General features: G+C 46.4%; 1 protein-coding gene across 1 annotated transcript; it reads right to left on the reverse strand.

The window, feature by feature from the left end:
- Positions 1-874: 874 nt before the first annotated feature.
- Positions 875-13,794, reverse strand: IGFALS (insulin like growth factor binding protein acid labile subunit). Its single transcript, XM_088464514.1, has 2 exons — positions 13,681-13,794; positions 875-2,913 (listed from the first exon to the last, which is right to left on the reverse strand). Exons 1-2 carry the CDS (start codon positions 13,697-13,699, stop codon positions 1,097-1,099), a joined length of 1,836 nt encoding a protein of 611 aa, XP_088320640.1. The 5' UTR covers positions 13,700-13,794; the 3' UTR covers positions 875-1,096.
- Between the last annotated feature and the right edge of the window lie 10,530 nt (positions 13,795-24,324).

Genomic DNA, 24,324 nt, shown 5'->3' on the forward strand with positions numbered 1-24,324 from the left:
AGGCTACCTCAAGCGCTGCGAGCAGCTCCGATGGCTCTCGATGTTACCGATTAATCCATCAAATACCGGAGATGACGTGTGTTGCGAGTGGTAAGGGGGCGTCTTTAAACACTTGCGAGCGCAATATGCCGTCGCTCGCTTAGACATAGAGGCGTCCTTACACCGCAAAGAGCGAGCACATGATTTGCATAGACGGCCCCTTTTTGACAGCGAGCGGCCGCAAATAGCGACCGGGTCTGAATCAGGCCCTCAGTTTTCTGTGTAGTTGCAGTCTAGTCTACTTTTTTTTTAAAATATGTAAACAGAAGTTGTGGATCCCAACATTCCATGAACTACAGCTGACATAAAGAGAGTAAAGGTGCGTACACACGGGACAATTTTCTCCCCGAACGAAATCGTCCTGTGTGTCCCCGGCAGGGGTGTGATCAGTGTTGTTAACGACACTGAGCACAAACACTGAACGAAATCAAGAACAATTTTGTTCAGTGCCGGACTCCCTCCCTCATCCCCGAACATGGTCAACCTGACAATATCGTCAGGTTGAACGGGCAGTTCGGGTGATGAACGGCAACTACCAACTACAAACGGGAGCGCACATTGGTAGTTATCGTTCATCGTTTTGGGGCTGAAACTGGACTATTTTTTGGACAACTGAACGATAACGACATCGTTATCGTTCAGTCGTCCAAAAAAAATCGACCCGTGTCTACTCACCATAAGGCATTGTTTGTGACTCATGGGAATGAAAGTTCAAAGACTGTTAGGGGTATATTTACTAAAGTGCGGGTTTATAGAAGTGTAGATGTTGCCCATAGCAACCAATCAGATTCTACTTATCATTTATCTATCACAATCTAGAAGTTAATAGCTAGAATCAGATTGGTTGCTATGGGCAACATCTCCACTTCTATAAACCAAGACATTAGCAAATATACCCCCTTACAGAGAGACAAAGTGCCCAATGAATTTGTAGCTTTCTACACTATAATAGCTACAGTAAGTTTTGTACACAGATATTTTTTTCTAGTACAATAATATATCTTTTCAAATTTGGTACTAAAATGATGTTGTTACTTAATGTGTCATCCGGTTACTATCAGGGGCAATGAGCAAAGTGTTCATCGTTCAAATCCCGCAAGTCGTGTCCTATAACCTCTGGGGGGCTTGCACAGGTGATGTTGTTGTAGATGTAACTAGGAGGACTGGTGTCATCACCCTCTGACACAGACTGTATCAGTCGAGGGACAGCGGTGACATTTCTTAAGCAGAAGTCTCTGAGGTCTCTGAGGGAGCAACTGCAATCCCAGTGGTTTCCATTTAACCACAGCTGCTGTATGGGGGAGCTGGCGAGCAAGAAACTAACAGAAATAGTTTTCAATTGATTTCTTTGAAGACTGAGATACCTAAGATGGGAAAAAGGCTGGAAGATGTCTGGTGCTATAGAACTCAACTGATTGTCTGAAAGGTCAAGCCAATGCAGCCTCTGAAATGGACTGAAGGTCTCTGAAGATACTGTCAGTAGCTGGTTGTTGGATAGAAGAAGGTAGGATAGATTTTTCAGTCCTGTGAATGATCTGGCAGAGAGATGGGTGAACTTATTGAACCTGAGGTCCAGTTCTAGTAGATCTTGTAGGTCGGAGAAGCTGTTATCATCGATGGTGGAAATGTCATTTCGTTGGAGGAAGAGTCTCCTGAGATTTGAGAGACCTGTGAACATATGTGGCTTTATCTTACTGATGCAACTATTCTCCATGTGCAAGCTATGCAGCTTGCCAAGTCCTCTGAATGACTGCTCCTGAAGCGTTTTTAGACAGTTGCCAGAGAGGTTCATCACCGCCACATTTAAAAGTCCAAAAAATGCTCCTGGTCGAATCTCTTGAATGCTGTTGTGATTTAGTGACAGAAACTCCAGTTGGCCCAAACCTTCAAACGCCCTTTCCATAAGAGTCCTTATCTTGTTGTGTCCAAGATTTAGCTCCTCTAAGAACTGCAGGTCCTTGAATACCCTTGGCCTTAGGTTTGTAAGAGAGTTGTTGGACAGCCGCAGCACATGGAGGCTCAACAATCCAACAAAGGTCTCTTCAGATAAGGCAGAGAGACGATTGTGAGACAAATCCAACCAACGTAGGGACTTCATGCCCATGAAAGCTCTAGGAGCAATTGTGGAGATAGTGTTGTGGTTTAGATAAAGTTTTTGAAGTTTGTGTAATTTTGTGAAGATGTGAGCCTTTATTCCTCTAAGCATATTTCCACTTAAGTCCAACTCCTTTAGCTCAATTAAGCTAAGAAATAGTGGAGGATGAAGATACGGCAAACGGTTTCCAGCTAAAATTAGCTCTCTCAAATTAGGTAGATCATGAAAGACAGTATCTGGCAACACCACCAATGAGTTCCATCCCAAGTTGAGATACCACAAGATCGAGAGACCAGAAAATAAGCCATCCTCAATTTTTGTGAAGTCATTGTTGTTGAGGCTCAGTGAGACCAAGTTCTGGGTATGAAGGAAAGTGTTTGGAGCCAAAAATTTCAGCAAATTTCGTTCTAGGTGCAAATGGGCCAAAGACTTGAGACCGTGCAGGGCATGCTGCTCCAAACTAAGCAAGTGGCTGCTCTGTAGGTTGAGAAACTCAAGCTGAGATAAGTTCTTAAAGGCTTCAGTTGGCACCGTTGTGAGGTTGTTGCCATCCAACCACAAAGACTGAACGTTGGTGGGTAGCAGCTCCGGGATAGAGGTAAGAGCACGTGAGCTGCAGAAGACATTGTAGTCTTCATTGTAGTCATAGCTGCAGAGACACAGAGCCGGGCATTTGGACTCGGGAGCTAACGAAGCTGCCTCTACACCAGGAGGCCGGGAATCAGAGGCCAAAGCATTCCTTGTGACCAAACTGCAGAAAATTATTGTTGCCACAATCCCTGAATGGGGAAAAAAAAGAAAGGATCAAATTTAATAGGTAACGTGAAGACAAGATAATTGTGTTACAGCTCAGAAGCCTGTTCTTTAAACTAGTTGTGTTCAGATAGGGTTATAGGAATGGTATTAGTATTAGTGCAATCTGAACCTTTCTACTAGCATATTACCATATTACCTAGTGAAAATATGCTCTGTGTACAGAAAGAGAAAAAGAGGGTCAGATTAATGATAGATAGATAGATAGATAGATAGATAGATAGATAGATAGATAGATAGATAGATAGATAGATAGATAGATAGATAGATAGATAGATAGATAGATAGATAGATAGATAGATAAATAGATAGATAGATAGATAGATAGATAGATAGATAGATAGATAGATAGATAGATAGATAGATAGATAGATAGATACAGGGGCGTTTCTAGAGTGGAGGGGGCCTGTGTGCAGTCTCCGAAACGGCCCCCTCTGTCAAAAAATTTAACTCCTAAGGTTAAACAGTAAACGTCACGTGACTTAGAAGACACCTGCCGGACACCACACACCTCTTCGGAGCTATACACAGGAGAGGCCTCTCCATACCCAGTGTTGGTGCAGCACAAACACGGCAGGCTATTTGTCATTCTCTAACGAGGGGCTTTCAAGGCACGGACACACCTGGAGAACACAGGTACAGATCCACTCATGTGGAGTACTAATCGAGACATCTTTTGACTGTTCTCCCATATCAGGATATTCAGTATGCATACATCTGTCTCACTGAGAATGTGTTCCAATTAAATTAGGAGTTACATTTTTTGACCCTTACCGGTTTTGTTTGGACTATTTGTTTACTCACACACTTTTTTATTGTTTATTTTTTTATTTATTATCTATTTATTCATTTTTTTTACTGTTCTTTTATTATTTTTTTGCATGTGGTCACATTGTTCTTTATATTCAGGTCTTCCAGTTTATTAACCACTTATGTGTATCGTGGTCCATCAAGTCAGGGAATTTTTTATATATATTATCTTGTAGCCATTGGGTCTGTTTTATTTCATTTTGTGTTTTCATTGATATTTTTTTCTTTAGAATTTTACATATTAAATCCATTTATATTGGTATTACAGCGCTCCCATTTTTTTCTTGTATCTGGTAGGGGTTTGCCACCCCCATTTAGTGAGCTGCAGTTTTACCCAACACCAGATTAACATTGACGCGCCCGGTCCTTTTTCTCCTTAGAAAGCAGGATGGCCTGGGGCGGAGTCTATAGAACATCTGACATCTCTGAAGCCAGTAGATGGCAGCAGGTGACCCGAGGGCCACATGAGGGCCTCTGTAAAATATTAGTATCCCCTTTTGGTTCTTATAGTGGCTCTGGGGCACATTAAAGAATATTTGTGGGCTATCCCCCAAAACACCCATTTTTGTAGGGTACCCGCAAATATAAAGCACCGCCCAGATGTATGTTCGGGGGTTCCCCATTCTCAATCTCAAAAGCAGCCCCCATAGACTTTTATACGGTATGCAAAAAGGCAGAATATACTGCAGCAGCAGTCTCTGCCCTCTCACTGCCCAATGTGCCTCTGTGGCTGCACTGCTACATTACACAGGTGCGGCCAGCGGTAGTGGGCAGAGCAGTGGGGGCGGTTGCTGACCTGGGCCCCTGCCAAGTACCCAGGTACAGCCTGGTAAGTAGTACCCACCTTCTATTTACTACAATCCGCATTTGTAAAGCAGATTGTAGTGTGATATTAACTACAATATCACGGGGATTTACTACAAATCCCTTGCAGGGACAGAGCTTGCGATAAAGCTCTGTCCCTGCGAATCCCCTCCGGAGCCTTATCACGGTATTTTCTCAAAAAATACCGTGATTAAGCTGACCGGTCGCCGCTGCTACCCCCCCGGGGCTAAGCCCCCCGCGCAGTGGCGTCACAAGGCGGGTGCGGGGGGTGCGGCCCGCACCCGGGTGTCACCCGCTGAGGGGTGACACCAAGGTGCAGGATCCCCCTCAGTGACAGGAGCCGGGTGCTGCACTATAGCATTAAGTGCAGCACTCGGCTCCTGTCAGTGAGGGAGCCGGCACTGCCCATGCCCGCACCTCCTGCACCCCCCGCCGGCACCACCCCATTGATACCTAATGTATCATTTTGTTAACCACGGCCATGGGCCGGGTTCGCGCTGCGAGGCCACGCCCCTCCCGAAGGCCCGATATGCGAGGCCATGCCCCCGACACACCCCCTCCAAAGACCACGCCCCCATTTCAGCAGGTGCCGCGCGCATGGCATCACCGCACCGGGTGTCACCGTGGGGAGGGACGCCACTGCCCCCGCGACCCCCCCTCTCCACATCGCGACCCCCCTCTCCCTTACTTACACTTACCTGCATGCTTCAGGCCTCCGGTGATGTTCTCCATTCCTCCAGTCAGGTGATCTCCCATACTGCACTGGGACCTGATGACCGGGCAGCAGGGCACTATGGGAGACCAGCTGACCAGAGGGGAGACATCACCGGAGGCCTGATCACCGGTCCCTGGAGTCAGGTAAGTAAATTTTTTTTACTATTTTTTTTTCTTTTTATTACAGTAATCAGCTTGCGGTCTGTTTAGACCACACAGCTGATTACAGGGACCGACTCCCGGCTCTGCTCTCCCCGTTAGAGCAGGGCAGGAGTCCGGTAACCGGCGGAGACCCTGGATAACGCCACCTCCAGGTGGCGTTATTATCACAGGGCTTTTCCCGATATTTTTTCACATTTTATTTTTAGTAACTATGGTCGGATCACATTTCCCATTACAGTTATGGGAAATGCGATCTGCTTTACTAAAAATAAGTGATACTTAGGGGTTGGAGTAGAATTTTACGAATTCTACTCCAATTGCCCTGTAATAACTACAGGTGATACTAAAATAATGTGAAAAGGGTGTGAAAACACAAAACAGCCTTTTTCACTTTATTTTAGTCAAAATAATGTTAATAAATAGACCCCAAGTTAAAAGGGCAATAGCAATGCACAAAGTCTGGCTTGGTTTGTGTTTGTTACCACTGCTATTATATCCGCTGGGAATCAGCAGCTTTCATAAAACAATTCTTAGTAAATGTAAACCTTGAAGACAATAATAAAATACCTACTGAGCGGAATAATATAGAGTTAAAAAAAACTCACTTTTAAAATAAACATAATGTTCTTAGTACACGTTTTGATCAAACAATGGAAGCCCATCTACCAACAACAAGATGACCTTCTCCAGATGGGAACCTCTACTCACAGAGTCATAACTAGACTTTTTGGTGCCCTGTGCCAAAGAGAGCATTGGCGCCCCCATTAAATAGGGACATAAGATAGTGCACCTGAAAAAGGGCCAGGGCCTCATGGGGAAGGGCCAGGGAAGAGATGGGGAGGACAGGAGATGCTGGGGATAATAGAAGAGTAAGCTACAAGTGAGAATGATAATAAACAGGAAAATTGACCGGCCCTAACAGCGCCCCCTGCCCTGTGGTGCCCTGTGCCACGGCACAGGCTGCACCACCCTAGTTACGGCCCTGTCTACTCAGGTTGTGATGTAAGTGGCCTGGGCTATTGAGGGGCCCACCAAAGCTGATGAGCACAGACAGGGCTGCCATCAGAAATCGTGGGGCCCGGTACTGACAAAATAGGCAGGGCCCCCCTGGGGAATGGTGCAGAGGTGGGCGGAACTGTGTATAATGTGGGTGGAGTTACACTGGGGGGTGGGACGTTAATTGGTGATTAAACCAATTTAAAAATTCTCAAAGTTTGGGGTCGGGAAGGAAGGATGGACATGGGGACACACGGCTGGGAAGCCTGGACTGGGAGGGCACAGAAAAGGCTGAACTGGGGGTGCACAGAGCAGGGAAGGCTGGACCTTAATTGGTGGGCACAGGGCAGGGAAAGATGGCTGGACTAGAGGGGGGCAAGGCAGGGAAGGCTAGGTGTACTAGGGGGGAGGCACAGGGCAGGACTGGGAAGGGGGGGACATGGCAAAAAAGACTGCCTGGATTAGAGGGCACAGGGCAGGGAACGATGGCTGGTTTAAGGTGAGCACAGGGCAGGGAAGGCTGGCTGGACTGGCGGGGCACAAGGCAGAGAAGGCTGTCTGGACAAGGGGAGCACAGGGCAGGCGAAGGCTGGCTGGAGTAGGGGGTTTGGGTAGAGAAGGCTAGCTGCAATAGGTGGAGGGGCATACGGCAGGGACTCTTGAGTCCTACCTTGCTTCTCAGCGTCAGCGGGCCCGGCCCCGGGAGACAGCGGTGCAGATATACGGCAGCCTGGGAAAGACAGCGCAGCGCTGCCGGCGGTATTTCAAATATGGCGTTGGCCGCGAGCCAATCACAGCTCGCGTACCAGCAGCCAATCAGGAGCAGCCATTGAGGCCACTCCTGATTGGCCGCCGGTCCGCGAGCTGTAATGCTCGCGGATTGTGACATGTTTCAAATACCGCCGGCAGCGCTGCGCTGTCTCTCCCAGGCTGCCGAAGCCTGATTCATATTATCTGCCCTGCTGTCACCGGGCCCCCGCTCTGTCCGGGCCCGGGACTCCAGGCCCGGCATACCCCCCCTGATGGCGGCCCTGAGCACAGACACAATGATGAGCAGCAGCATACCTGTGGCAAGCAGTACCATCTACACCACTTGCGCAGGACCTACAATCTCTCAAGACAGACACAATGATGCTTCTCATACAAAGGCCATCCTGTGAATGAGAGTCGGATAACGGCAGTGTTCATCGACTCTGCAGGAGACGGGTAGGTGGAGGCACATTTACCAGGCAAGGAGGTAAGATATATGCAGATATCCTCCTAAGTGATATAAGTCTCAAGTGATAGTTCCAAAATGTATATGCACATGTGCTTACCGCACTGGATGATGTTCCTCCAAATAGTGGCTTTTTCGGGAGGTAAATCAGTTTATAGTAGTTTGCCGGCAAACTTGGGGTGCTCTACGTATATGGACGTGAACCAGGTCCCCCTCCACTGTCATCAACGCGTTTCGCCTACTACTAGGCTTCCTCAGGATGGTGTGCGGATGTGGTAAGCACATGTGCATATACATTTTGGAACTATCACTTGAGACTTATATCACTTAGGAGGATATCTGCATATATCTTACCTCCTCATATTTGGACTATCTTTAAAAGGATTCTAGGAACAGAGTAAAATGCATATATAGCGTGTCTGTTCTCCTATCTATCACTGTATCTGTTTTATGTTTTATGTTATATGTTGTTAGTGAGTTTGTATAATTTTTTATTGGCTAAAGCCTATCTTACATTGCTCTATATCACCATACATAAGCATGCTCATGGTGTCTTAAAATAAACCATTTGTTTTAATACTAATTTGTGATTACTATTTAATTTGCCATATACGGAACCTATAGGAGGCGCCAGAGGACCCACCTCCTCGTTTGTGCCTCTACCATCTCCTCTCCCCATGTGTGCCTCTGTCCCACCTCCTCGTTTGTGCCTCTACCATCTCCTCTCCTCATATGTGCCTCTGTCCCACCTCCTCATGTGTGCCTCTGCTACCTCCTCTCCCCTTGTGTGCCTCTGCCCCACCACCCCATGTATGCCTCTGCCCCACCTCCCCATGCGTGCCTCTGCCCCACCTCCCCTAAGTTCTTATGTGTTCTTCTGCCTCACCTCTGCAAGAGTACTTTTGCCAACTTCCCTCCCCATGTGTGCCTCTGCCCCACCTCCCCATGTGTGCCTCTGCCCCACCTCCCCATGTGTGCCTCTGCCCCACCACCCCATGTGTGTCTCTGCCAACTCCTCTCCACTTGTGTGCCTCTGCCCCACCTCCCCATGTGTGCCTCTGCCCCACCTCCACTTGTATACCTCTGCCCCACCTCCACTTGTGTACCTCTGCCCCACCTCCCCATGTGTGCCTCTGCACCACCTCCCCATGTGTGCCTCTGCCCCACCTCCCCATGTGTGCCTCTGCCCCACCTCCCCATGTGTGCCTCTGCCCCACCTCCACTTGTGTGCCTCTGCACCACCTCCCCATGTGTGCCTCTGCCCCACCTCCACTTGTGTGCCTCTGCACCACCTCCCCATGTGTGCCTCTGCACCACGTCCACTTGTGTGCCTCTGCCCCACCTCCCCATGTGTGCCTCTGCACCACCTCCCCATGTGTGCCTCTGCACCACCTCCCCATGTGTGCCTCTGCCCCACCTCCACTTGTGTGCCTCTGCACCACCTCCCCATGTGTGCCTCTGCACCACGTCCACTTGTGTGCCTCTGCCCCACCTCCCCATGTGTGCCTCTGCACCACCTCCCCATGTGTGCCTCTGCACCACCTCCCCATGTGTGCCTCTGCACCACCTCCCCATGTGTGCCTCTGCACCACCTCCCCATGTGTGCCTCTGCACCACCTCCCCATGTGTGCCTCTGCACCACCTCCCCATGTGTGCCTCTGCACCACCAGCCCATGTGTGCCTCTGCACCACCTCCCCATGTGTGCCTCTGCACCACCTCCCCATGTGTGCCTCTGCCCCACTTCCCCATGTGTACCTCTGCCCCACCTCCCCATGTGTGCCTCTGCACCACCTCCCCATGTGTGCCTCTGCCCCACGTCCCCATGTGTGCCTCTGCACCACCTCCCCATGTGTGCCTCTGCACCACCTCCCCATGTGAGCCTCTGCACCACCTCCTTCGATTAATTTCAATGTGAAGCAGGGGGCGGGGCCATGATGACACGAATCGCGTCACAGGCCCCCCCTTCTGCCGGGGTTTATCGCTTGCCTGCCTTTCCAGGGGGTCCCTGAGTGGCCGAATCGGGAGGGGAGGCAAGTATTTTTTAATGTAGGACTTAATACATCAAAATTATAATTTGTTAATGTAGATATGCATGAGAAAGAGTCACCTTGCTATGGCCGATGGGCACCCACAGTTTGTGCACTAAGTACCCGACATTTATTCTAAAAGTTATATTATTGCACTTTTTGAATTATTGTCTTAAGACTAGAATGACTATGCGGGGCTTTTCAAAGCTGCAGCTGCTGGATTTACAGGTGCCATATTATTATTATATATAAACCATGGCTGGTGTTCTGTTTAATATTATTGCCTCTTTAAATCCAGCATACAAAACTGCCGAGGACGCGGCGGCTTTAAAAAGCGCAGATTAGTAAATCTAGCTCCTAGGGGCATATTTATTACTTAGCGCGGCAATAAGAAATTAATTATCGCCCGTATGTATCAAAGAACACACTCAGAGACAGGGGCTCCGATAGGATCCTGTCCTGGCAATGAAGCCTCTATAGCAACCAATGAAGGCTGCTTGTGTAATACAAAATGGGGTATTACAGCAGAAATCTCTACTATCTGCTGCTGTACCCCATAAAACATCCAAGGGGTACTTCATATTTGTGGGTACCCCTGAAAACCGAATTATTTGTGGAATATCCTGCACATTTTTTTTTTTTTATTAATACGCCCCAAGTCTCTAATGTGTGCACCAGCCCCTCCATTTAGGATCTAGAGAATATATTTGTAAGCTTGCGAGCAGGGCCCTCTTACCTTTATGTCCGTCTCTTACAAAATAAATAGATTTATTATTTATTAACAGTTTCTTATATAGCGCAGCCTATTCTGTTGCGCTTTACAAATGGAAACAACATAAATACAACAACACTGAGTAGTGACAGACAGGCATAAAGGTAAGAGGGCCCTGCCCACAAGCTTACAATCCATAGGGAAATAGGATTTGATACACAAGGATAGGTGCTACATATGACAAATTGGTCCAGCCCGATTGCAGAGGTTCTTGGCAGAGCTGTAGCTAGACTTTTTGGTGCCCTGTACCAGAGAGAGCATTGGCGCCCACCTCCCCTCCCCCTACACCATTTTTTAAATTGGGACATAAGATAGTGCACCTGAGAGAGGGCCATGGCCTCATGGGGAAGGGCCAGGGAAGAGATAGGGGAGGCCAGGAGATGCTGGAATAAGATGCTGGAGATGAAATAAGAGGAAGCTACAAGTGAGAATGATAATAAACAGGAAAATTGACAGGCCCAAACAGCGCCCCCTGCCCTGTGATGCCCTGTGCCATGGCACTGGTCGCACTAACCTAGTTACGGCTCTGGTTATTGGTGAGCTGTATGATCCAGTCAGTGGCGTATGTATAATGGGAGCTGTGTGTGCGGGGCACACGGGCCCCGAACCGCACACCCTGCACCCATATTATTTTAAGCTTACCTGTCCGTGGTCCCACGGCGGGTCTCAGCGTTGCTTAGAACACCGGAAAATGGCCGCCGCAGCCATTTTTCCGTTGTTCTGCGCGTGCGCAGTAGACTCCGGGCACACTCTAGTGCCCGGAGTCTACTAACGCTCCGGTGGCTGGCCAGCCGCATCAGTCGGCTGCCAGCCACCGCGGAGAGAGGAGGGGGCCCCGCACAGGGAGTGCACACGGGCCCCCTCCTCTGTTAAGACGCCCCTGGATTGTAATGGCGAGAGCCTGTTTTTGGGAACATAAGTAAGGAGACTATTACAATAGTCAATGCGGGAAATAAGTGCACGGATTAGAGTTTTCGCAGTGTCTTGTGTAAGATAAGGTTGAATTTTTTTAGATGTTTTTTAGATGTATGTAACATGATTTTGAGAAAGATTGAATGTGGGGAACAAAGGACAGTTCAGAGTCAAGGAATGACACTTAGGCAGCGAGCTGGTGGGGTGGGGTTGGTTCGGTTGTCGAGTTGTCAACAGTGATAGAGAGATCAGGTTGGTAACTACTATTGGCTGGTGGAAATATTATTAATTCTGTCTTGGATATATTAAGTTTGAGTGAGATAGATGAGATAGATGAGATAGATAGATAGATAGATAGATAGATAGATAGATAGATACAAGATAAATAGATAGATATGAGATAGCTAGATAGATAGATAGATAGATATGAGATAGACAGATAGATAGATAGATAGATAGATACAAGATAAATAGATAGATATGAGATAGATAGATAGTTAGATAGATAGATAGATAGATAGATAGATAGATAGATAGATAGATAGATAGATAGATATGAGATAGATACAAGATAAATAGATAGATATGAGATAGATAGATAGATAGATAGATAGATAGATAGATAGATAGATAGATATGAGATACTGTAGATAGATAGATAGATAGATAGATAGATAGATAGATAGATAGATAGATAGATAGATAGATAGATAGATAGATATGAGATACTGTAGATAGATAGATATGAGATAGATAGATAGATAGATAGATAGATAGATAGATAGATATGAGATAGATAGATAGATAGATAGATAAAAACCTAATGGTGATGTACATACACATATTGAATGGAAAATAAACAAAAAAACATAATGTTGCCTAAAACTTTATTAATCCCTTAAAGTGGATGGGGATACATTAGAACTTGCACCTCCCTGTTGGCACAGTTCTCAATAGATAGTAAACACTTACTACAGTATGTAAGTAACAGGGGGTGCCAGGGAAGTAGCCCCCAAATCGCTGTAAGGGAAGTGTGCAAATGCTTCCTAAGAATGGTAACATTCTGCTTGTAAAGAAGTTTATATCAAGAAACATAAAACAGATTAGCCAGACGGAGGGTATATCTGAATATCTGTATATCTGTATATATGTATATCTGTATATCTGTATACGGGGCCACAGCCTGCGATGCGAATAGTACACATTTCACCGTTAATATTTACATTAACGTAACAAACATTTTATTTTTCTATAACAGACGATATTCCCTTTATCAGGCCGGAGTTTGGGGCCGGCGTCAGCCTGTGCTGGCATCGCATCGCCTGCTCCTGACTCAGCGTGTCATGTGAGCCGACTGGAGGGAATATTTTTTTGAGGGGTGTGAGGGGTTTGCGTTAACTCTTTCATGCCGCTCCTCTACATTTGTGGCGTTTGATGTTCTGTTGAAGGAGGAGAGGGCTCCTAATGGGAAATTATATTTAAATATTTAATGGGGAGTAAAACACTAATTCCTATATGCATGTGCTCAAGCAAGTATTTTTTTTTTTATTACATTTTATATAATTTTTACTACAAATGACTTTTTTTTTTTTTATCGACCCTTTCCTCCTAAACGGGATTGTAGATGGCGCTATTACCAGCAGTCTCCAGCATCAGGCTGGCCGGCTATGGGACACAGGACAGTCAGTCTGTCAGGAGAACTGAGGAGACCAGGATGAGTGTGGGGTACTGAGGGCGAATACAGCCACCCTCTCCCCCTGGCACCACCCTAGATGGCACTCTGCCACCACTCATGAGGTCCTATAGTCACAGAAACACATATACTGTATATAATATTATTATTGCCGTGTGGCTTAAACAATTATATATGTTCATACTTCAAGAGACGTCGCGGCACCGATTCGTAGCTACAAATAACAAATGCTGAAGATGCAGCAAAATAAACGTAATATCAGCACATTAACCAGTTGTGGTCTGATGTTCTAAGTTCTAACACATTACCTGCACTTGAAACGACACACTGCAAAATACATCCAGCTTTAAAGGAGTTAATTCGGGCACCGCCAATGGACCATTTATCCTTCAGACACACCCTGAGCTTCACATCATGACCTGTTATCTACTTTAAGAGCATCTTTAGCGCCTCTGCACAGATCAGAGAGGTACAATGATGTCATCACCTCGCTCTCCTACTTTACTGTGTTCTGTGCAGAGGTCTCCAGCATAAAGTACTGCCCCAGCCGTATGTAACTACGTATAACAGTCTCTCTCCCCCAGGAATGTGGGGTGATCTCCTACCTGCGCCTCGGCGTCCCATGCTGACTGTCACATAGCAGACTGGACTCTCCAGTCACACAAGGTCACTGCTAACCCTCAGGATACTGTTGACAATGAACAGGGTGATAACATAGAGCTCCACTGGGCCAGCTGGAAAGAGGCTGGGTCCTAGAAAGTGCTCGCCTCATTAACCCATTCACTACTAGCCAGCTGCGAAAAAAGCACACCTAATTAACCCATTCAGTGCCATGGAGCTGGAAAAAGCACACCTCATTAACCCATTCAGTGCCATGGAGCTGGAAAAAGCACACCTCATGAACCCATTCACTGCCATGGAGCTGGAAAAAGCACACCTCATTAACCCATTCACTGCCATGGAGCTGGGAAAAACGCACACCTCATTAACCCATTCACTGCCATGGAGCTGGGAAAAACGCACACCTCATTAACCCATTCACTGCCATGGAGCTGGAAAAAGCACACCTCATTAACCCATTCACTGCCATGGAGCTGGAAAAAGCACACCTCATTAACCCATTCAGTGCCATGGAGCTGGAAAAAGCACACCTCATTAACCCATTCGCTGACACAAAGCTGGGGGGGGGGGAGAAGAACACCTCATTACCCCATTCATTGCTATGGAGCACACCTCATTGACCCATTCACTGCCACAAAGCGGGGGGAGGGGGGTGGGGGGAGAGCACGCCTCATTAAGCTATTCACTGCTATGGAGCTGGAAAGAGCACGCCTTATTAACCCCTTCGTTGCTATGGAGCTTAAAAAAGCCCACCTTTTTATCTGCTTCATTGCTAAGGAGCTGGAATAAAAGCATAAATCATTAACCCATTCACTGCCATGGAACTAGAAAAAAAAAGCACACATCATTAACCCATTCACTGCCATAGAGCTGAAAAGAGCACCAGTCATTAACCCATTCATTGCTAGGGAGCAGGAAAAAGCATGCCTCATTAACCAGCCTTCCCTAAGGGGTCTATTTATGAAGCAGGGATAACACCTTTTTTGAAGACTGAAGGGGTTATTACTACTTCATCCTATTTATCAAAGGGTTGCTGCAGAGAATCGTAGATAGCTCCTGTGGTCCCTCTATTTTCATTGGTTACTGCATCTCCATAGCCTCCATATTGAATGCGGATTGTAGTGTGATATTACCGAGTGAATTCGCATTGCGAATTCAGGCAATATCACAGGGATTTAGAGCTTGTGAAAAAACTCTGTCCCTGCGGATCCCATCCGCACTCTAGTCGTGGCATTTTCTGAAAAAATACCGCAATTAAGTGCCCTCGCATGTGCCGACCCACCGTCGCTGCTACCCCCCACCGATGCTAAGCCCCGCCCCCTGCGATCGCGGACCCCCACGAACCCCCCTCCCTTCATTACACTTACCTGTATCCTCCTGGCCTCCGGTGATCTTCTCTGAGCTTCCCGATCAGGTGATCTCCCATACTGCACTGGGACCCGATCACCTGATGACCAGGCCGCAGTGCACTATGGGAGACCAGCTGACCGGAGAGGAGCCATCACCGGAGGCCCGATCACCGGTCCCTAGATTCAGGTAAGTAAAAAAAAAATTTTCAATTTTTTTTTTCTTTTTTTTACAGCAATCAGCTTGCAGTCTGTTTAGACCACAAAGCTGATTACTGGTACCGGTTCCCGCCTCTGCTCTCCCCGTTAGAGCAGAGTGGGAGCCCGGTAACTGGGGGAGACCCTGGATAACGCCACCTCCCGGTGGCGTTATTATCACAGGGCTTCCCCCGGTATTTTTTTACAATTTATTTTTAGTAACTCTGGTCGAATCACATTTCCCATTACAATTATGGGAAATGCGATCTGCTTTACTAAAAATAAGTGATACTAGGGGTTGGAGTAGAATTTTACAAATTCTACTCCAATTGCCCTGTAATAACTACAGGTGAAACTAAAATAATGTGAAAAGGGTGTGAAAACACCCCTTTTCACTTTATTTTCGTAAAAATAATGTTAATAAATAAGGCGTTACCCTTTACCCATCGAAACCCAGGTCATATAACAACGCTGTCTCCATACGTACATTGCTGCAGCTGGCAGTGTTAGGCTGCCAGTGAAGAAGAGAGAGCCTCTGCATAAAACCGGGCTTTCGCTGGCGCTCTATGAAGAGCCCCATATTAGTAAATCGCACATAAAATGTAATCCACCAATGATAACCAGACCTCTTTACTTGTTTCTTTAAATTGGTTCATAATGCAATCAAATTTGGCCAGTTTGATGGCCTCTCATCATTTTTAGGACCGTTTGATTTTGGTTCGACTGGCGCAGCCCAAATTGTGATTCCAGGTTTGAGTTCACAGCTCACTGTACAAACAAACAACATAAACTATAAAATGTTTCCTGTTGGAACATGAGATATGTGGTTCGGTTTTCCTGAAACACGAACACACCTGAACTTAGGGGTTCCGAATTGAGTCCCAGTTCTGAATCAGTTTTGGGTACCGAGTGGAAGTCTGCTGTCAGTTCGGAAGTCGGATTTAAAGACTGAACTCGGGTTTTGGTTTGGTCCAAAATACTTGATTTTAGCTGTTTTTGTAGATTTTTTTTATCGATTTTTAAGGAATCCCAGAACCAAAACTCTTGAGGGTGGTATTGCTAAAAACAAAACCCGATGATGAATTACAACCAAAACCAAAACACAGGTGTCCACGCACCTCTCTCCAGTTGAAACTTAAATAGCTACTTTTTACAGCACTTTTACATGTTTTTTTAACGAATGTTACAAGTTCGGGTAATGGAATGCCATTCAGATTCCTATGCAATGCAGCCACCTATGCTGAAACAAGCTCCACATGCTGGAACCTGCTCGCCTTGCTCGGATTTTGCTGGAATGTTTTAAGCTAACTTTGGTGAATTAGTTGCAAATCGTTAAACTTTTGAGTCGTTTTGTCAAACCGGTTTTAGAAAAAAAATAAAATAATAATTTATTTTTTTTAGCATTTTGTAGCCTCATTAACTCATTCTCGACCAAGGCCCGTCTTCAATTTGGAGCGAAAAGTCCGTTGCCGGACTTCACCGTCATCACAGCTTTTGGGTGCGAAAAAGTATCGCACTCGTCCCCATATTCAATTCTAAATTGGCGAAAACGGGACCCGGTGAAACTGAAACCGGCGAAAAGTTCTGACAGTTTTGGGTAAATCAGCCTGACACCCCCCAAAAGATGCACTGACATGGGGGATCACTATGGGTACCCCCGAATAGCCCTGCTATAGGTATGTGGGGTTTTTAAATGGTCTCAATAGGCGCTATTTAGCGTCTTCAAGCAAGTGGTGAAGAAGAGCATTTTGCTACTTTTATGGGGGAAAAAAGTAGTCCCATCAAATTTGGGGTACATGAAATTTGGTGCAAGCATATTTTAAAGTTGCTAAAGTAAAGCATTGAAAAGCGTCAAAAACGCACCTTTAGCAAACACCTGCAATCCAAAAATTTCGCTAGTTTTTGAATTTGTACCCCCACTTTGATTTTTTTTGCCCATTTTTTAAAAGTGCTTTTTTTGGGGGTGGCCTTTTTTTTTTTGCGTTTTTTGATGCAGTTAGCATCAGGGGGGTGTCCAAAAGGTGCTGGGTGGTTCCCGAAACATTGCACCCTAAAACCCCAATTCTGCAATTTTTTTTCGCCGGGTGTTCATAGGCGAAACTTTTTCGCCTATTACCTTGCATTGCGTTGTCACACCGGCGAAAAGACGCTGAAATTGAATACGGGGATAAATGACATCAGCGAAAATGACGTCATCGGCGAAAAAGTATCGCCGAAACTGACTTTTCGCTTCTTACTGAATACGGCCCTAAGGAACTGAACAGGGATGATGTCCTGGCAACAGTGTCCTGTTTTATAGCGTTCCTAACTAAGAAAATGAAAAAAAAAACTGTTTATAGCCTCATTAAGTGCCTGATCTTCAGCTGGATAGAAACAGACCCCAAGTGCGGACGTCCGAGGCAGCCAGATTTACCTCCTTATGTTAATGTGTGTATCCATTGGTCTATGCGGCTTAAGTCTTCATGAGTATGGTCGCGTTGCCCACTGATTTTTCTGTCTGCAGCCGCCATCATCAGTATCGACACTTGCGCCTAAGAGGACGCCTGGAACAGACGCCCCATCTCCTTCCGCGCACCTCAAGCCAGCAAAGTCCGGCTACACGTCCACGAAATTCCCTTGACACTCACACAAGATGGATCAGCTCAGTGCATCCACCTGGTAACCGCCCCCAATTGCCACCTAGAAATGCCCCTATTCACGGACAGAGAAAAGCGGGCACGCACAGAGTGAACCTCTCGCGTACGGTGCGTACGCATGGTGCGGCACATGTGTGATCTGTGAATCCTTCGGCGTATGCGCGGTCTGCAGATTATCGCGGGATGTGTCCATTTTTGGACTAGAATGTGACTCAGGATCTATCCCTGCCTCTTTCACTACAATGCGTACGTAAATAGTTCAGTTGCCTTGAGAAGAAGACGTCCCCCCCTAATTCACCGGCAAAAATGACTAAAAGAAACCAGAATATATCGCACAGGAATAATAACCACTGTTATATATCACATCTAAAGGTAAAACCAGCAATAGGTACCATATATATCATATCTTATATCATAATTTTATCATGAGATAAATTTTATATGCTGGAGGTGCTCCCTGGAATCGAGTAACTAGAACTCAAAAAGTAACAATAATTGGAAAAACCAATCGTCGGTATAGTGATTCCTTCGTGCTGTCCTTTACTTGCTTCATTGACCCCGTTCTCTCCCGTCAAGACGTAAATGGCTGCGGCCAGAGAAAATGAAAAAAGTCGTCGCCTTGACAAGAGTATGCGGCATCAAGCGATGAATCTATACAGGACCATGACGCTGGTAATCGATCACCCTTGCCATAAAACTAGCCACGCTAACCCGCTCCATACTAGGAGTTAAAAAAAACAAACGTGTGCTGGCAAGAATGAGCCTTATTAATGTGTAACCGGCTGCGGGGCTGGAAATAGACTGGAAATGCATCCTGCATTAACCTATTCATCGCCTCGGTGGTACATAAACATTCATCAATCAGTGATTGGAGCGGCTAAGATAATGGTGGGCAACCCCCCCGATAACACACAGGAAGACATATATGCACCATGGGTAGACACCTACACAATCCAACGCATGCATTTACAGTATGGAGCGGAAAATACATTGTAAAAGAGGATTTAATTAAAAGAACACTGCAATATGTGCACAGTGAGTTTAGGAAGAACGCCAGCGGACAAGGGACTTTGGCCCTCATTCAGAGCCGTACGCTCTGAGCAGAGCGCACGCTCTGAATGAGGGCCGGGCTCCATTTTCATGGAGCGTCCTCCTGGACGCTCGTATAGCTGTGGGTCACCACCCACAGGCTATACGAGCGTGCATTTTGATGGCCGCGATGGTCGTGACCATCGCGACCATCGAAATTGCGAGCCGGAGCCTGCGGTTGAGGTTTTCAACCGCAAGCTCCGGAGTGATTTTGGCTCTATCAGAGCCAAAATCACTCCCACTGACATCACTAGTGATGTCAGTGGGCCGGCTTCTGACGGGAGGCGTTCCCGTGGGAACGCCCCCGTCAGGGAGGCACGCCCCCGGCACGCCCACCAAAGGGGGCGTGCTGTCAATCAACATTGACAGCACGCCCCCTTTGATCGGACACAACGAGCGAAGGAAAGTCCTTCGCTCGTCGTGTCTGGCGCATGCGCACGACGGAGCTCCCTCCATCGTGCGCATGCTCAGTGCAGACCATCGACCCACTTGCGAGCGGACAGCCGCTCGCGAGTGGGTCTGAATCAGGCCCTTTGTTTGCAAACAGTAGTCTTGATAAGGGGTCACATTTTAGGATTATATTCATTATCAGACAAATATCAGTGTACTATGCCATGTACACAATAACATGCTGGAACGTATGAAACGTTCCTGCTAAGTGCTGCAATCTTGTTCTGCCATCTGGAGGGGTGGAGATTGATAGATCTACAGTATTTAGATAGACAGCCAGTAGGTTGACACCAAATGGTCGACAGACAGTAGGTCGACAGAGTCGAAAGCCCAATAGGGACAAAATTTTGACTGTTAAATTGTCGACGTGGGCTAAGTTTGACATGGTTAAAATGATGACACGTATGGTTGACACAAAAAAGGTTGACACATTTTTTCTTATTTAACCCTCCCCCTAGTGCCTAAACCTAACCGCTCCCTTCTGCAGCCTATATTTAACTATTCTCCAAGTGCCTAACCCCAAACCTGGCCCTCATCCTAATCCTAAAAACAATGAAAAATCATGAGTCAACCTTTTTTTGTGTCAATCATTTGTGTGTCAACCTTTTGATCATGTCGACCTTTCGACCCTGTCAACCTAAGTCCATTTTTACCTTTTAACTGTCGACCATTTGACCCTGTTGACCTTTCTACCCTGTTAACCATTTGCATGTCGACCATCTGGTGTCGACCTCTTGACTTTCTATCTAGACACTGGAGATCTTCCATCCTTGTGCCCATCTGGAGGCGATGTTGTTCCCCTGATTCAGCCATATTGTGCTACGGTAACCTCCTTCTGCCATGGTAAGGAGATTATTAATATTACAGGACTGAGAACACTTATTAGGTCACACCACTCCCTACCCAGCTGCATAACTTTCAACATAGGGGAGGTTGGAAGATGGATCTATTGTGCGCGACGAAGGCCCATATCCAAAAAGAGGTGTGGAAATGTCAGTCACTCTGGGGGTGTGATGAGAGCAGCAGTGCTCCCCCAACCCTATTACCTGTGAGCGGGATGACAAGACAGTGCACGAATAGCGGGACTGTTTCACCAATAATGGACAATTGGGGGTTATAACATTGGAGCTTAGTCCAAATTCTCTACCACACGAGTGCACACAATTGGCCAAATTCCGATCTAACAGTGACTGACCTAAACAGCCATATTGTCATTTATCATGTGCCACCCAGTGTTTCCATCCTGCTCAGTCTATTTGAATCACATTAATCGTCATATATGATATACTTAAACTAACAGCTTAATCTGGATAAACATACTGGGGGGGGGGAGAGAGAGAGATAGAGAGAGAGATACATTATTAATCAGTAAGATGTATATTCTATGGTACATTTGCTGGGTTCTGCCCGATAGTTTCCTAGGAGAGATGTCCTATCACCCAATAAATGTACTTGGCGCAGCTTTCAATCGTCCAAAGGGCATTTGGTGGATTTGTGGTTTGGGCTGTGTCTCAGTTAGTGTCAGATCCACTAGTGCCCTCACGGTCATTGCCCCCAGAGAAGCTGGGCGAACTCTGGCTGCTAGTCACAATATAAACAGGTCTTTAACGCTCTAAGGTATTCTAATACCTGGACATCAGAGTTTAAAATGAAGACACACCTGAGGGCGCACAGTACTCACAACTTTTTAAAGGGGTTAATGTATAACTAAGTACATTTAAACGAAATAGGATCTATACATTGTAATTCAGTGCAAATGCAGAATTAACAAAACCCCATTGTACACTTAGGGCCTGATCTATTATGGATCGCTATTGTGATCGCAGCTCCGTAATCGTAAGCAGGTCTGCTGTGAAAATATGCTAATGATTGCTATCACACAGCCAGCATAGAGACGCCCACTGCCTCCCACTACCGCTATCTCACATCCGTAATACCCTGCAGTCCTGCGTACACATCGGAAACATTGAGTACGATCGCCCCCCTCACGCACAATTACAGCAGTCCTGACCTTTCTTCGACATTTCTAACCTCGTCGCACGCAGTGAGTACACAACCTGCGTATGCCGTCGCAGTGGCTAATTTCTGCACGCCCACGCTACGGTGTTCAAACAGACAGGCACGCCTGCGGTTCTCCGACCACTCCCCCCGTCACCACCCCCCAAACTCTGACTACCTGTCACTCACTCTGCGATGGCGTGCCGTACTCTGCGTGATTGCGATGCATACGCCGTCCACAATAATCGGCCAACTGCGTACGCTGTTGTAGCTGCGGATCCGTAATGAATACGGCCCTTAGTGGAGACTTCATTAAGGCGCACCTGTGCGCCTGCTCGTTATTGGAAACATCTAAAATCAGCCAATCCTGTGGCAGCAATCCAATGCATAAAAGCAGGCAGACATGGTCAAGAGGGCAAATTATTGTTCAGAACAAACCCCCAAATGGGAAAAAAAAAAAAAAAATTAAGTGATGTTGACCATGAAAATGATTGTTATTACCAGACGGGGTCTTAGGAGTTGCCTCTGTAACTATAGATCACCTGGAATATGGACACACACAACATTCTCTAGAGATTACAGGTGCACAAAACAAAAAGCATCCAGTGAGAGGAAGTCCTGTGGGCAAAAAATGCCTTGTTAGTGAGAGAGATCAGAGGAGAATGGCCAGACTGGCTCAGGCAGACAGAAAGGTGACAGGGACTTACATAACTATGCATTACACCATTGCTATGCAGAAGAGCATCTCTGAACACACATCCTTGAATACTGAATGGTCAGCGTTGCCTCCGTCAATTTAGACAAAATCCGGTGGACTCTAGGACCCGTTGTGGCTCTATCAGGAGGTCTGACCTCCAACATGCCCTACTGCGCATGGGCTGTATCTCCACGCGTCTTTCTCCATTGGCGCCTATACTGCATGGACGAGCCCCTGAGAATCTCTCCGACTATAGAGCCATACGAGGCCCCACAGGTCTTCCTGTTACCCTTTAACACCACTGCTTGTATCAAGAGTTGCACCACTACATACCACCAGGGTGTATGCTCCAATACCATATGGTGCACTACAGTGCCCAGCATACCCAATTGCTCCAGGCTGCACTTAGCATATAAATAACCTGTTTAACCCTGTGTCTAAAGCCACCTGTAATCTATCTGGCTAATTAACCTAAGATCTTGTTAAATTGCCTACTGTGTAGACTAACCACCACTCACACACCCGCTGCTCAACCCAGCACACAAGCTCTCCTGAGGGTCAAGAGTACAGACCAGGCCCAACCTGGTAACTCCACTAAAAGGTTATGGGCCCAGCCATGGTCTAGCCTTCTGCAAACAGGTTCTGAACCAGGGACGCCATCATGAATAACTCCAGCCGCCAAAGTGCAGGTATCTACGGTGTGAAGACAAATGATACCAAGATGACTGACGACAATGACACGGAATAAGAGCATCTGAGTGAGTATGTACAGTCCCTTATTCACCTGTATGAAAATGTACAATGCATGAATTTTGAGAAGCTGATAGGTGCAGAAAATTATGTTAATTATAGAAGTTTTCCATGGAAATGTAGTTAAAGCGGGAAAAGCTATGGAAGATTACTACTGTAGCAATCCTTCTGATAATCCAAGCTCAGAAGATATAGATATAGCTATGGAGACAATAGGTCTAGATATGGAACAATATGTATATTCCATTATGAATGGGGAGACAACTGCATATGTGGATGACTTTACAAATGGCTTATGAAGATAAAGGGCTATTGAGAAGAATTAACTTGACCCGTACCCTATATGCTACAAAGCTTAGTGCATGCAAGAACATGAATATAGACTGCATGTTATCCATCTTTCAGCAATTTACTTCAGTGGGCATTCTAATAATTGACAAGAAGGTTTCAATGGCGATGCTGCAAAACCTTACACCATATTACGATTTCTTAGTAGTGGCTATAGAGTCTTTTGCTATGAAGCTAACCACAGAGACTGTACGTGCTAAATTATTTTGCATACTTATAGAAACAAATGCTGTCTAAACGCAGAAATTACATTTGTTTCAAATGTCACAAGTTGTGGCTTCAGAGTGCAAATCAAGTGTATCAAGTGGCACCTCATCATCTAAACATGACAGCAGGAATGAGTCAGCATTAAATGTAGCAGACAGCCACCGCAAGGACTACTGGTACATGGACTCAGGAGCCACAAGACACTTTGGGGGGATTTCAATTAGCATCAGTAATTTACCGCAGGTGAAAAAGGGTGGTAGCCTGGGGCTTTAATGCCCGGGGCTATTCAATTAGAGACCCTTTTTCTTGCTCAATAAATTACAATGTTAACGCGCATTAACCCACAGATAAGTTACCAGACCTATGGGTTAACACGGTCACAGCACCAACAAATAGGCTATTTATAGCGGATTTCTTTTCGAGCCTGAGCTCAAAAAAAAATCCTTGTTAACTGCAGCATGTGGGCTGCCTTCGGGTCTAATTGAATAGCCCCGCTGCATCAATTAGTCCATGGTAATTGAATTCCCTGCTTTAGCTGTAATGAAAGTAGGTTCAGGTCATTAAAGCCATGCGAGTAAGTAAACAACAGGGAAATTGGAGACAAAGGGCCCGATTCAGACCTGCACGGTAAGAAGCGTTCGCTTGTAGCTGCCGATGGTTCACATTGTGCGCATGCATCGCAGTGCACGTGCGCAAACCACTGCGAAAGATCAGGAAGCGTTCGCTTGCCGAGCATAGACAGCCCACCAGAGTGAGTGACAGAAGACGTTTGTGGGTGGTAACAGGGGCTGGCCACTAGAAACGGGGGAGTGTAGGTGTGAACGCAGGCGTGCCTGACCGAAATAACGCTGTTTCAGAGGCGTGCATAATTAACAGGCAGCGTCATAGTACACGTCACCTGGTTGTATT

Source organism: Taudactylus pleione, unplaced genomic scaffold (genome assembly GCF_031769625.1).
Source record: "Taudactylus pleione unplaced genomic scaffold, aTauple2 ptg000061l, whole genome shotgun sequence".
Lineage (NCBI taxonomy): Eukaryota > Metazoa > Chordata > Amphibia > Anura > Myobatrachidae > Taudactylus > Taudactylus pleione.